The 14,221-nt window shown below is 46.7% G+C and overlaps 1 protein-coding gene across 2 annotated transcripts in view; it reads left to right on the top strand.

The window, feature by feature from the left end:
* LOC147630407 (SAND family protein) overlaps positions 1 to 14,221 on the top strand; it is a 46,316-nt gene that overhangs the window by 25,328 nt on the left and 6,767 nt on the right. For both annotated transcript variants that reach the window (XM_086810271.1, XM_086810273.1), the window contains exons 3-8: positions 8,444 to 8,523; positions 8,621 to 8,692; positions 8,832 to 8,871; positions 8,974 to 9,075; positions 9,173 to 9,294; positions 9,390 to 9,522. In XM_086810271.1, coding sequence (XP_086666397.1) covers positions 8,444 to 8,523; positions 8,621 to 8,692; positions 8,832 to 8,871; positions 8,974 to 9,075; positions 9,173 to 9,294; positions 9,390 to 9,522 — 549 coding nt within the window. The remainder of the gene's footprint in view (positions 1 to 8,443; positions 8,524 to 8,620; positions 8,693 to 8,831; positions 8,872 to 8,973; positions 9,076 to 9,172; positions 9,295 to 9,389; positions 9,523 to 14,221) is intronic.

Raw genomic sequence — 14,221 nt, forward strand, 5'->3', positions numbered from 1 at the left:
CTGGGGGGTAGCTGTCCTTTTTAGATCCCATCTCTGACAGATTCTCAACATCGTTCGGAAGGACGAGGATGCACGATATCTTTGGGTGCGGCTACAGCTTGGCAGTGACAGTCATCCACATTGCTGTGTGTTATTTTGCACCACGCCACTCCCCTTACGCCGCACAGCATGGCCAGTCACCGTACTTACCATTATATGAGGATATCATGGAGTTCTCACAGTTGGGGGAAGTCCTCCTACTCGGGGATTTCAACGCAAGGACGGGAAGTCAACAGGTCCCACTACTCGATCTAGACGACCCTATCAGACTACAGGAGCTGGACATCACTGACACAGGGCTGCAGCAATCATCACAGGACCGTGAGGAGGTCACAATGTCCGGGAGATATTTCTTAGAGCTGGGAGTTGCACATGGTCTCATTATCTATAATGGGATGTCCCGATGGCCCTCCTCTGGCGCCCTCACCTCCTTCCCTCGCTCAGGAGGTACTAGCACTGTGGACTACCTTATGGGATCTCCGGCTTTGGCACACCTTATCCCCGACTTCTCCATTCCGCCACCCCCTTTTGAAGCTGACCATGCCTATCTCTCTTTCACTCTTACCTGCACACCACCCGTCCCTCCACCACCTCCCCCCATCTCACATTACACTCACGTCCTCTTTGATCACGAGCTTGACCTTGTTTACTCCAACCACATCTACCGCCAACTCCAGGATGTGGAACCTACTATCCCCCTATCCACCCTCACAACACAACTCACCACCATACTCCACACATCCGCCACAGCGTCTTTCATCTGCACGCGGCGGTCTACTGCCAAGCCACCTTGCGGTTCCATGCCCCAGAACTGTTGGTATGATGACGAATGTCGGGCCACACGCTCTCGTCTTAAGCATGAGGTACGGATTGGGCAAATCATGAAGCACCAAGCGCAACGGATTTCTCAACGGCTCACCCGATGCAAGAAACGGGAGTTCTATGCTCGGAAAGAGGAAACGAGACTTTTCTTAGGGCCGAACTGCAAAGAGGCATGGAGGAAACTCCGAGAACAATGCCCTCCCACACCTATCACCTGCCCAGACACATGGCACTCCTATGCACGCTCCCTCTCATCATATCCCCCATCAGCCACCCCTACCCCCACCACCAAACCCCCGCCCCACCACCTCCACCTTCTTCACAAAGGGCATGGTCCTCAAGGCCATTCGTAGACTACGCAATGGGCGAGCCCAAGATCATGAGGGACTCATTGCCGAGTACATCTCGCATGCCCATGATACCCTAGCGCCCCTACTAGCCTACATGTTCAATAGAGCCCTTTGTGAAGGATTTCCACCCTCTTGGTCCACCAACGCCATCACCCCCATCCTCAAAGCTGGAGATCCACTTGATCCTAATAACTACAGGACGATCATGATTGGCCACACATTGGCCAAAGTCTATGGATCAGTGCTAGAGGCGGAGCTCAGTTCATTTGCAGAGAGCCAGGGATGCAGAGCCTCGGGACAGGCTGGCTTTCGGAGGAGCTACGCTACCCTTGACCACATCTTCACTCTCCGTGCCATCATCGAGGAGGGTAGAGCACGACACCAGAGGATTTACTACTGCTTTGTGGATTTCCGCAAAGCTTTTGATACTGTACCCCAAGCCCGCCTCTTACACCGTCTACAGCAAATCGGAGTCCCATCTGACATGGTTTGGAGCATCATCGCCCTCTATGAGTCGTCACTGGACGAGTGAGAGCCCCAGGAGTACATTACTGGAGATTTCCTGCACCATTGGGGTGAAACAGGGCTGCCCTCTATCACCCACTCTTTTCGGCCTCTACATTGATGAGATCTCGAGCTTCATTGATGGATTAGGCGGGGCTGGTCCCACACTGGCAAGCATATTGATCCCGATACTACTTTATGCAGATGACATCGTCGTCCTCTCAGACTCAGCCGAAGGGCTTTAGAGACAGTTGGATGCCTTACATGACTTTTGCACTCAGCGGGACCTCTCTGTTAACCTTGGTAAAACCAAGGTAATGGTCTTCAATACCTCTCGCCCGTCACATCCAGATTGAGCTTCACATATAGAGGGGATCTTGTGGAGATTGTCTCATCCTATGTCTACCTTGGTGTCACTTTCAGTGGCCCACGCTTTACCATGCTTCCCGCAACACATGCTAGAGTGACGCGGGGATATGCAGCCTTGAGCTTACTTTAGCGGCAGTGCTTCCAGGCACATTTCTAGGAGCCCAGGAGACGAAGGGCTGGCTTGTTGACACCCTCGTCACACTAGCCTTGATGTATGGAGCAGCTTTCTGGGGGTAGATTTATCCGATGAGGATTGGCAGCGAGTTGAGAGGCCCCAGGTCATGATGTTATCCCGTATGATCCGCAGCAAACCATCAGTCCCACACTAGATTATCCAGGCAGAGTTCGCTGCAGCCCCGATGGTAGTGGAGGCACTCTTCCAGACAACACCAATATACGCAAGAGACTTGTAAGGTAGAGGGAAGGGTATATAGAAAGCGGGTACGGGTAAAGCGTAAAACTACTCAAATAAAATCTTTATCTCTTTTTTCTTTTACCGGATGAGAGAGACTCAGCTTCGGTAGGGGTGACTGAGTGGTACATCTCGAAAATCCCAGTCTCGAGTATATTCCTATCCACTTCAATCATGACTATTTGGAACGAAGTAAACGTACCTTCATCGCATCAGTCACATGGATCCCCACAGGTACCCGAGGCTTGCCCTGGAGTCCTCCAGACAGCTAGCACTTGAGGGGCACTTTGGAGTATGGTATGCACTAGTTTCCACTTGGTTCTCAGTATATGGGCTCTGCATGGACCGCCTACCCCCCCTTCAGTACAGTTTGGACTCCCCTTTTTTCCGGCTGTCTCACGAGGATACCAACCGCGTTATCCGGTCAGATCTTCTTAGCCTCTACACACATTGCACATGGATCACACCCCCGAAACTCCCCACGAAGATGCACTTTTAGAGAGACCACTTCCTCACACTCACTGAGGATGGATTCATCCAGCAGCCGGGCTACTTGAGTGTTCACATGTCCCATGCCATGTGGATTGCGATTGGCCAGATACGGGTTTCTTCCCACCGCCTCAGAGTGGAGACAGGTAGAGCTGAGCGCATCTTCAGAGCCGGGAAGCTCGTTCGGACACCCAGAGGAGAGGATCTGCTGACTATGCCACACAAAGGTTGAGACGGAGGAGCATCACTTATGCCGCTGCCCAGTATACTATGAGATCCGTGGGAGGTTTCACTGTCTATTTCGTGAGGGATTCAGTCCACTCTCTAGGATCATTGACATCCAGGACCAGCGTTGCCTGGGCCTCTTCCTGCTTGAGCTCTGTAGACACAGGGACACCTTCTTGAGACACAGGCCCCAGCCACCCCGCCCCTCCCTCGGCAGCCAGCCTTCACCAATTTCTTCCGGACCCAGGAGGTGGAGGACAACGACATAGTGGATCTTGTGGACCCTCCACGAGCTGCTCTGGACCTACCTCGCCTAAGAGGAGTTACCTCGGACCGAGCCCCTCAAGTGTGCTCGACGCCCTCGACCCCCCCGTCGGCCACGATCACCTCATCAGCTCCAGATCCAAGACATGCTCCACTGCCATCGAGCTACCTTTCCACGTGACATAGCTGAGGGAGACCTTTCCACGTGACATAGCTGAGGGAGACCTCTCGGCCATACTCGTCAACCCCATGCTTGACATTTTGGAGAGTGGTATACCATCTACTCGGAGCTGATGTTGCTCCCATGTTTTTATTTTCTTAGTATTCCATGATGAGTTTCCATGGACAGTTTTGTATCACCCTAGTGAGATGGCTATATTTATGTTTTCATTTTGTTTTATTTTCCATTCCATGATGAGATATGACATGGACATTATTGTACCACTTTGGTCTCATAGGCCCATTGGGTCTTAAGTAGATGCTTAATATATCTTTCTTTCTTTCTCTCTCTCTCTCTCTCTCTCTCTCTCTCTCTCTTTCATCTGTGTCTTGCTCTCTACAGCAGTTGTCTTCATTTCCGCTGTGCATTCTGACACAAAGATCTCCAAGCTTGTAGCGATGCACACAGTAGATACTTGTAATTGACAAGCATTTGATGTCCAGTCGAAAGAATGGATACCCAATCCCGAAGTAGATACAACCTCTTGGCAAGTCAAATCCACAAATAGCGGTAATTCAAAAGAGTGCTATTGGTTGCTTTGCTAGGCAACAAGAGGGTAAGCCCTGGCGGCGCTATTGAGATGAAGCACGCGGCGCAGGTGTTGAATAGGCCTGGTGGTGGCTCTATGGGTAGCAGCTAGATGGATGAAGGGGTTGGCGCAAGCAACGCTTTAGGAGGTGTAGTCTAGCAGCGTTGGTGGCGTTGGCCAGAATAGCTAGTGTTGGCTTGTGTTGAACAAAAAGCACAGGTAGCGTAGATAACAAATGCAAACAGTGGGTAAGGATGGCAACATTGTCCACAAGGAGGTGGCCACGTAGCTGCATAGTAAGGCCAGGTGGCGGATTGGCACAAGCTGACTGTGGGCGGCTAGCAAAGATAGGTTCAGGGAGCAACAACGTTGATGATGATGGTGTTGACGATCTTCTAACACACTTCCACAATCTTGCTCACGAAGATGGCGATAGTTAGCTCCAGCCTTCAACGATGATAACCTTACTCACCTTGATGATGATGATGAAGATGTCCTTCACACACTTTCATGATCCTGTTTTTTGATGAGAAGAGACTTCATGCTTCTTTTATACCTATGGGAAGTCTTGGTTTTTGCTAAAAGCTACCATGCTTTGCTTTTGCCTTTTACTCTTTGCTTTTTCCTTTTGCTTTTTAATAATAAAATATTACTCAACTTTTGTCAATGTTCTTTAGCTTTGCTTTTCTAACTTCAGGGCCTTGCTTTTTGGCTCTGGAGTTAACTTTTTGAAAAAGTGGCTTTTAGCTTTTTGGTCTGGCTAAGTCTCCTCTTGCCAATGATATCCCTGACTCGCAATCAACTCTGTTTGACTTTTTGCTTTTTCTTGATCAAACCTTATGGCCCTTGTCCCCATGTCTTCGAGCCAAATAGTTACAGGGCTGGTCCCACCCCGGCAGGCATATTGATCCCCCTATGTTACATGAAGAAGCCTTGGGGACTTCTTTCAGCCCTAAACACATCTTGGAACATGTTGATGCAAAAAACGCATGTAGAAGAGAGAGAGGAGAGAGAGAGAGAGAGGAGAGAGAGAGATAGCTGAGTATTTAGTATATTCACAATGTTCAAAAAGGTACAAGTGTCCTTGCAGCCATAGGCTGCCTTCTGGAAAAGGTAAAATACCTAATCAAATCCTAGTCTATGACTAATCCTATGACCCAGCCAAACAAGGGGCTGAATATTGAAAACGATGAGCAACAATACCTTTTATAGGCTTGGGAAAAACACACGGACTGGCGGACTGCTGGTCGGCCAGGTCCAAGACAGTAAATCACTTGATATGCTACTGCTGACTGGTCCTTCTACTCTATAAACTGGCCGACAGCAAACCCAAGGTCCTCCATCAGATATCCCTTGCCAAATCAGCAAAACGCTGCTCAAACATTTGATTCTGCTCTGTCTTTATCTTGTTGCCTCTTTAGAACTAGCATTGAGGTATGCCTGTGCATGTTTTGCACATGACATCCCCCTCTGCTAAACTTGATGACGGGATTCCAACCTGTTTCTTGGATGACTGTCATCATCCCATTCTATTCCCGGAGTCCCTCTGTCATCCTTCCTACTTTGGCAACCTTTTCATTGAACACTCAGCCCGGTCTCCAAATCCACTCTAACTTTGATGAAGATCTATGCATCTGTTCCATCCAGTTCCCATTCTGTTCTTGCCCTGTCCCTGAACAGTGTCTTTGGTTTTCTTTCCTAAGAAATGAGTCTGGCACTCTCACTCCACCCCTTGGAGGATAATTTGGAACTGTTGCTTGAAAGCCTTTCCGACTCACAGGACTGCCATCCCCTTGGGCTTTGTGGAACACCACCAACCAACCTCCTGGGAGTTCTTCCCTGGCCATAGCCATGGTGTTTGACTGTAAGCCAGCTTAGCCTGATTAATCATTCTTTAATTTCCTCTTCAAATTGATCAAATGATACCATTGACATGATTTGGGTACAAGAATAAATCTCTACCACATACTTATCATCAAATTAGAATTGAACGACCTCTTGTAAGTAAATCAAAACTTAGCAAAGCATGGAAAACATAAGAAAATCTACACAACACAAGGACTCAGTGCAATCTCCCTCCTCCCCAACGTGAGTGGCTCTGGCTTCCTCACGCAGGTATTTATGAATTTCATAACAAACATAGCTCAAGGAGCCATAAATAGCACGCCGTTGCAAAATTGGGCTTGAGGTTACAAAAATAATATTAGTTCATGCAACTAAGGCTGCAACCATACATGCACGTAAGTGTGTGCATATGAATAATGGCCCGTGAATAAAATAACAAAAGGTTGGCGCACGGTCAAAATAATGAAGCTCTGTTTGATACCACAAATGCTCAATCTCAACATTTCAACATAAAGAGGCTCTAACATGAACACCAATGACATTAGCTCAGTATGTAACACGGAACCACTGCAATACCAATAACCCTTGCATACACAAATAACACTAGCCTAGTGGTATTTAATACGGCATCACACATGATACCAACTGCCAGCATGGTGCAATGGTATCTCAAGTGTGCCGAGTCTACCATAGAAGGGTTAGCTAGCTAATAATATATATGTGCAAGCTTTTTGCATTGATAGTTTGCCTTCACGCTTTATCCTCATGCCGTTGGCCTCCATGCTTTTGTCCTTGTGCTTTTATTTTTCCCCAAATTATAGGCAAAGGTCAATAACCTTAATTATGTGCATTGTCCAAGATCTCCCAGGCATCCAAAAGTAATAAACAGCGGGAATGCTTTTACTCACAAGGGGTCCAAAATATAAATTAGTCCAGCCTTTGAAAACAACTTGTCCACCCATTTTAATAATTATGTGAACACAAACAAATACCTTGTTTTGAACTTGTTTTCCACACACTTGACCATCCTGTCATCCCAATGACGTGTCGGTATTGCATACGCCTCGCGCGTAATCCAAAACTTGAGTCCTGGTCCTGAGCGCTCAGAATGATGTCGAGGGTCAACTCATCTGGATAACCTTCCATTCTCAAAGCTTGTCTGAAAGTCCATAAATCTTGATAAATCTGTAAAATACGAGAAATGCCTGTAAATTTCACAAGTCCTGGAAATGGTGACACCAATCTCCTTTGAACTGCCTCACCCTGCACCCAGCCCCAACCATGCAGTCTGTACATAGGTTGTGCGGTTGGATTGTCCACATGCAAGTACTGCCTCAATTAGCTTCTCGTCACATGGTTACCTCCTTCCTGCCACCCATCAAGCGTGCGCACATGTAGGGGGAGGGGAGTGAGACTTATTGCTTTTTCTCTTGCCAACTCTAAGGGGGCTTTTTCAAGGACTCTGCCCCCTTTTAATAATAACATGCAAAATAAAGCTAAAAAGTAACATTATATAAAACACATGCTTTCTTTTGTTAATTCAATTGCTTTTGACGTTATTTTTTTGGGCCTACACTTGTCAAAATCAAACAAGAGTGGACTCAAAGTGAACCCTTCCTTTTACTGTGCTTCCCTAGTGGACTGCCTGAGTCATGTCTGGTGACAGCAGGGATCCAAAACCTACTTTATATTTTTATATTTTGCTGTGGCACTGTCCCATCCCTTGGGGTTTGCTTTAGTTTTTTACATGGAGTGATTTTGTTTGGTATATGTTGTGTTTGTGCGTTGATTCTCCATCCATGATAGGACTTCAACCACAAGGCTGTGTAAGGCTGCAATGCTAGGTTTCAAGTCGAAGCAAAGCTGTGATTGTGGACCATGGTAGTATATGTTGTGTTTGTGGCTTGACTCTCCATCCATGATAGGACTTCAACCACAAGTACGTTTAAGGCTGTGATGCCAGGTTTCAAGTCGAAGGAAAGCCGTGATTATGGACCATGGTAGTATATCTTTTATTCGATCATTATTTTTGGTGCCAGCAATAAAGTGGTTTTCCTGCTGGTTCTGCTAGTCCCTCTTGAGTGCTGGAGAGCTTGTATTTTTTCATAAAACTATGTCTATGTCTTTTTTCATCATGGTAGGGGCATTCCTAGTGTAAATTATGTTCGAACGAATCCTTTGGGAAGCATGACTCATCAATTGTGTCAAAATAAACCGATTTATCCAGACACTAGCAGTTCTTGATGCAAATTTTTTTCCTTTCTTGCAAATAGATTCCCAGAGAAGCATTACCTTTCTGTAAGAGGGCCATTGTTAAAACCTATGTTTTGTCTTTCTTAGAAAAGAAGATGGATCATGATCCATATTTGTTGCAGGATGATAGCAATGTATCATGGAGAAAGCATAAGAAACACTTTTTTATCTTGAGTCATGCTGGGAAGCCTATTTATTCAAGGTATGGATTTTTCCAAACAGTTGAGCTGCCTGTTGTCAGCAGTATAGGTACTAGACATTTCAAAACAGCTAACACTTTGCTGCACACTGTAATCTAGATATGGCGATGAACACAAGCTTGCGGGATTTTCTGCAACCTTACAAGCCATTATCTCTTTTGTTGAGAATAGGTAAGTCATAATTTTTGCTTGTCGATCTTGAACTTGAGAATAGGTAAGTCATAATTTTTGCTCGTCGATGTTGAACTTGAGGGTACAAGTAATGGGAACAAAATTTCAAGTTGGCCCTAAAAAAAGTTAATATTTTCAGTGGCGATTGCATAAGATACATACGGGCTGGTGATCATCAGGTGACCCTCATTGTTATGCTCCCTTTTTTTCTAGGGGATGCAGAGTTAATCTGATTGTACCTTTTTTTGGGGCCCTTTTTGACACAGCTTGCATGCCTACAGGTTGTTTTTTTGGTGAAAGGACCAATTTATTTGGTGTCAATAAGTGCAACAGATGAACCATTGCAGGCCCTTAGAGGGCAGTTAGAGCTTCTTCATGGTCAGGTAAGATTTAGCTTGAACTGCTTCGAAGCCCCCATGTATAAGGAATGCTAAGCACTGTGGCTTTTCAACTGACAAGAACTACCTCATTTGAGTGCAGTTATTGTTGATTCTGACCAAGTCTTTGGAGAAATGCTTCGTAAAAAATGCAAATTTTGACTTGAGGCCACTACTTGGAGGCACAGAAACGGTCTTCTCATCTCTAATACATTCCTTTAGTTGGTGAGCAACTGTATTCAATGTATTGCAATGTGAGTGTATAAACAAGGCTTGGAATTTAGGTACTGGTTTCTCAGTTTTCTTTTTGCTTTTGGCAGGAATCCTGCTTCTTTTCTACATTCCTATACATGTCTTCCTCTTTCTCACACTGCAAGACAAGCGGCGGGAGCTGCTCTACAGGATGTTGCAGATTCAGATCTGTTGTTTGCTCTTCTTCTTTCTGACTCAAAGGTGCTCTGATTTCTGATCAGCTTGTAGTTGGGATGTAAATGCATTTACTGCTTTTTTTGTCATGATAAATGATCATGTGATATCGATGACGTGTGTGTGCCCTGCTTTTCTTTATGTAGTAGTCTTCTAGGCTCTTGGCATAGGAGGGACATCTCACATGGTGGTGTTCTTGTATCACCAGCTGGTTAGATTCACACTATGTCTAGATAAGTCGCCTCAAATTTCACATTTACCTTCCCTGGATCTGTCTCGGCAAGAGATCAACCGCATCATCGGCCTAGACTTGGTTCGCCTTCACGCTAGCCGGACATGGCTTTCTCTGCTGGAGCTTCCCACAGAGCTTCAGTTTTAAGAAGAGCATTTCTTGAATTTCTTAGAGGATGGTTTGATTGAGAAACCTGGCTATCTGTAGAGACACGTATCCCATGCCATGAAGTCAGCTGACAATGTCTTCCCATTGCCTCTGGATACAGAGACTGGGAGAGTGAAGGGCATACCATGAGAGGCGTGTCTATGCAGGTTATGAATGATGAGAGGTAGAGATTGAGGAGCACTATGTGCAGATGCCCTGTATGCTTTAAGATACGAGGGAGGTTTCATCTTTTTAGGGAGGGGTTTTGCTCCCTCATGCTAGTGATGCATTACCTCTTGGAATTCCGTCGTCACAGAGAAGCCTTATTGAGGCTACACAGGGAGATAGGATCAAGAATTAGACATCCATCATGTATTTCTTTGAGCATCATCAAGCTACTGTTGCTAAATACCCAGAGACCATGGACGTGCCTGTGGGACTTGGAATCCACTATCACCTCGGACACGTGGAGTTGAGAGAAATTGGGCACATACTTTCCAGAGCGAGATGTCCCCGCCCTTCGGGATCGAGAGCATTTGCTTGTCAGCTCCAGATTTGTGACATTCTCTGACACCATAGAGCAGCACCGCCCAATGCAGTGGGCATTGACTCCATGTATATTGTACTAGAGGAGCATGATACATGGTGAACCTCATTTATTTTTTGTACTACATGGGCCATTTTCTTTCCATTAGCTCTTTGTTGTTTACATGTTTATGATTTTCAATTTACACACAGAACATATACAACACTTTTGGTCTCATAGACCCATTAGGTCTTTGTAGACATCAGTAGGATCTTTGTGTCTTTCTTTCTTAAACACAAGAGGGGGGCCAAGGATGGGTTGTCAGAATACGCAGCGGATATGAGAGAAACAGCTGAGAGCACACGCAGCAAGACTCCACGATGAAGATGAGCAAATGCAAGAGAGAACCACCAGCCTGAAACGCAGAACTAGGTGTGGAAGAACAAACGCAGAAGAGAGAGAGAGAAGCTGTATGAACTCTACTATATACAAAATCTGGTACATATGATACAAGAGGTGTGGGGGACTAGGCCCTCTATATATATGGCCCTAGACTGCTGGTTGGCCAACCCAAAACAGGCCGACAGCAGTCCCATATGCTCATGACCAGAAAAACAGCAGTCAGCCAGGAAAAAACCAGTCGGCCAGACCAGAAAATAGGCGGCCAGCATACTACTGCCCCACGACCACAAAAAACAGGGGAAAATACAAGGAAAAATGGAGAAACACCTAAAGGGTGGGCACACCCACAACAAAGGCCCTAGTGTGTAATGTATAGATAAGAGATGACTGCTAACACCCCCTCTCAGCTCCTGGATGTGGAACCAACCCTAGTGAGTTGGAGTGCTGTCAGAGCATCGCTTGAGGCAGAGCCTTTGTGAAGAGGTCCGCTGCATTGTCCTCCGTCGAACAAAACTCTAGCAAGATGTCATCAGCAAAAAAACTTCTCACGAACAAAGTGACTTTGGAGGATCGTGGGTTCCGCCAGGGGAAAACCCAACCTTGCCAAGTAACCTCTGCAACCGCACCACCTCGCAAGCAGCACCACAAGCAGCCCGGTACTCTGCCTCTATAGGTGACAAGGCAATAATTGGTTGCCTCTTGCTGCTCCATGAAACAGCTCCTGAGCCAAGGGTAAATCTGTAGCCTGATGTAGATCTCCTCGTGTCTGAATCTCCTCCCCAATCTGAGACACTCCAACCGTGGAGTTTGACTCCATCCATCGTTCCCTTCTAGTATCATAGAAGAGTCCAAGATCCTTCATACTGTGCAGATACCGCAAGATCCGCAATCCCACGTCCCAATGAGTCTTCAAAGGTGGCTGCATGAATGAGCTCAACAGCTTCACCGGGGAGCTCAAGTTCAATCTGGTGTTCAGCACCCAAATCAATGAACCAAACCGCTTTCGATACAAGGAGGCATCAACCTGCTCACAAGGATTATGAACTGTAACTTTAGTATGCCAAGTCTTGGGAACCTACCGAAGACCATTGAAGGCCTTTCGGAACCGGTAAACCACCCCCTCTAAACCCAGAACCTCAAAGCTTGGAGGTTGCTCAACATACACCTTGTCGTGCAAGTCAATATCTGCCACTTGCATGGCTTTCCTACAAGTCCCCTGGGAAAGGGCTTCCTCAACTGCAGGAGGCTCTTTGTCCTGAATGATACGAGAAATCAGAGCATAGTTCACCTGTAAAGTCTCCTCTAACTGAGGAACGTAAGAACTTGAATGTTCCTGCTTGCTGCTATCATCTACCAAGCCATCAACCATCTGGTCCTGGAAGCTTGCCTTAGCGTATCCACACACAACTGGTCATGACGAAACTGCCACACATCACCTAACTGAGAACCTGTAAGAGAGAGTGCTGAGAGTTTGTAAATCCCATTCTCCACTCCCCCTTTCCATACAACCTAGCCTGTCGCTTTGTCTCGGAGAGCAACAAAATGCTCCTCAAACTCCACCCGTACACTAGCCTTGCAAACCTCATGCATTGACAACAAATGAAAACCAAGGGATGGGACAAAATGAACGTGGGAGGAATGCTTCCCCCCTCTGTTATCGAGAACGATCTCTAACTTGCCCTCACTGTGAATAGGTATAGTGGACTCGCAACCAATCAGGATGTGATGTGTGTGCCTTTGAAGATCCTGTAATAACTCCCAGGAAGGAGTCATGTACCTAGAAGCACCACTATCGAGAATCCACTCCCGAGTGTCCCTAGCAGTGAGTCCAACCGCCACCCTGCTCGAAGAAGATGAAACCCCGGTGTCCATAATCTCCAAGTGCACAAAAGCTGGAGTCTTCACGGTTATTGCTGAGGAATCTGCACCCTTCTCGGTGCTCCGCTTAGGACATTTCCTCCAATAGTGGCCTTTCTTGCCACAATTGTTACAAGTCCTCTTTGCCTTCAAGGCGTCACGATCCAAGTCAGGTTGCTACTCGGAAGACTTCTCTTGTGAAGACTTCCCTTTGCTCTTATTGCGGCCTTGTGACCGCTGGCCAGTCAAGGCCTTAGAACCTCCGCCCTGTGGAGGGTTCGTAAAACGCTATTCTTGCTTCAAGACCATAGGCACAAGCTCCTCCCATGTGATGGTGCTGAGCTTGCCACTGGTGATCAAAGAGGAGTAGAAAGCTAAGTACTGAGAGGTCAGATGAGACAGCAAAGTGATGGCCATGTCCTCTGAAGATATCTCCTTCCCAGCCTGAAGAACCTCTTGTTGAAGAGCCTGCAACTTGTTGATGTGCTTCCGCATCATCGAAAACTTTGTAGGATCCATCACCCGCATCTGCACTTCCAAGGAGATCTGCTTCATGGGTGATACCCTCTTATACAGAGAAGCCAAATGTTACCAAATCCCTCTGGCCAGCGTCATATGTTTGATATGATTAATCACCTGTGGTGTGCAATTAAGGAAGATGAAAGAACGCACACGGGCATTGACACGATCCCACAACTGTGCTTGAGCCTCCCATTCTTTTCGAGTAGAGGGTAAAAGCTCCCCGTCCTCCAACTCTGGCCGTGGAACACCAACCACAATGAAATTAGCCAAGTCATAAGACTCCAAGACAGACTCCATCATTACCTTCCATATGCCGTAGTTGTTCTTGTCCAACTGTCGATCCACCGGGAATGTGGGGAGAGTAGGGATCTTCACGTGCTTCTTAGCCATCTCAAGCAAGTCTTCCATCTCGGGGGGGTTACTTTGGTCTTGTGAAGGGAGGGTGGGTGGGGAAAAAAATGAAGAAGAGGCCGCAACTAATATGCAAGGTGGCTGTCCAACGGTGATGGCCGCCTTCTACCCAATCTCCAAGTCCCGAAGAGCCCACAAGATCTCTAATCAGCACCAAAAAACTCTTGCAAGCTCTTCAAATCTCTTGCAAGCTCTCCAAGGTCCTCAAGAAACAGTCCTGCAAGCTCTCCAATGTCTCCAAGCTTCAAGCCACCTGGGGCTCTGATACCATGTCGGAATATGCAACGGATATGAGACAAACAGCTGTGAGCACACGTAGCAAGACTCCACGATGAAGATGAGCAAACGCAAGAGAGAACCACTAGCCTGAAATGCAGAACTAGGTGTGGAAGAACAAACGCAGAAGAGAGAGAGAAGCTGTATGAACTCTACTATATACAAGATCTGGTACATACGATACGAGAGGTGTGGGGGCTAGGCCCTCTATATATATGGCCCTAGACTGCTGGTCGGCCAGCCCAAAACAAGCTGACAGCAGTCTCATATGCTTACGACTAGAAAAACAGCAGTCGGCCAAGAAAAAAACTAGTTGGCCAGGTCATCACACAGTCGGCTAGACCTGAAAATAG

Source organism: Cibotium barometz, chromosome 16, assembly GCF_041138505.1.
Source record: "Cibotium barometz isolate CiBa-2024 chromosome 16, ASM4113850v1, whole genome shotgun sequence".
NCBI lineage: Eukaryota > Viridiplantae > Streptophyta > Polypodiopsida > Cyatheales > Cibotiaceae > Cibotium > Cibotium barometz.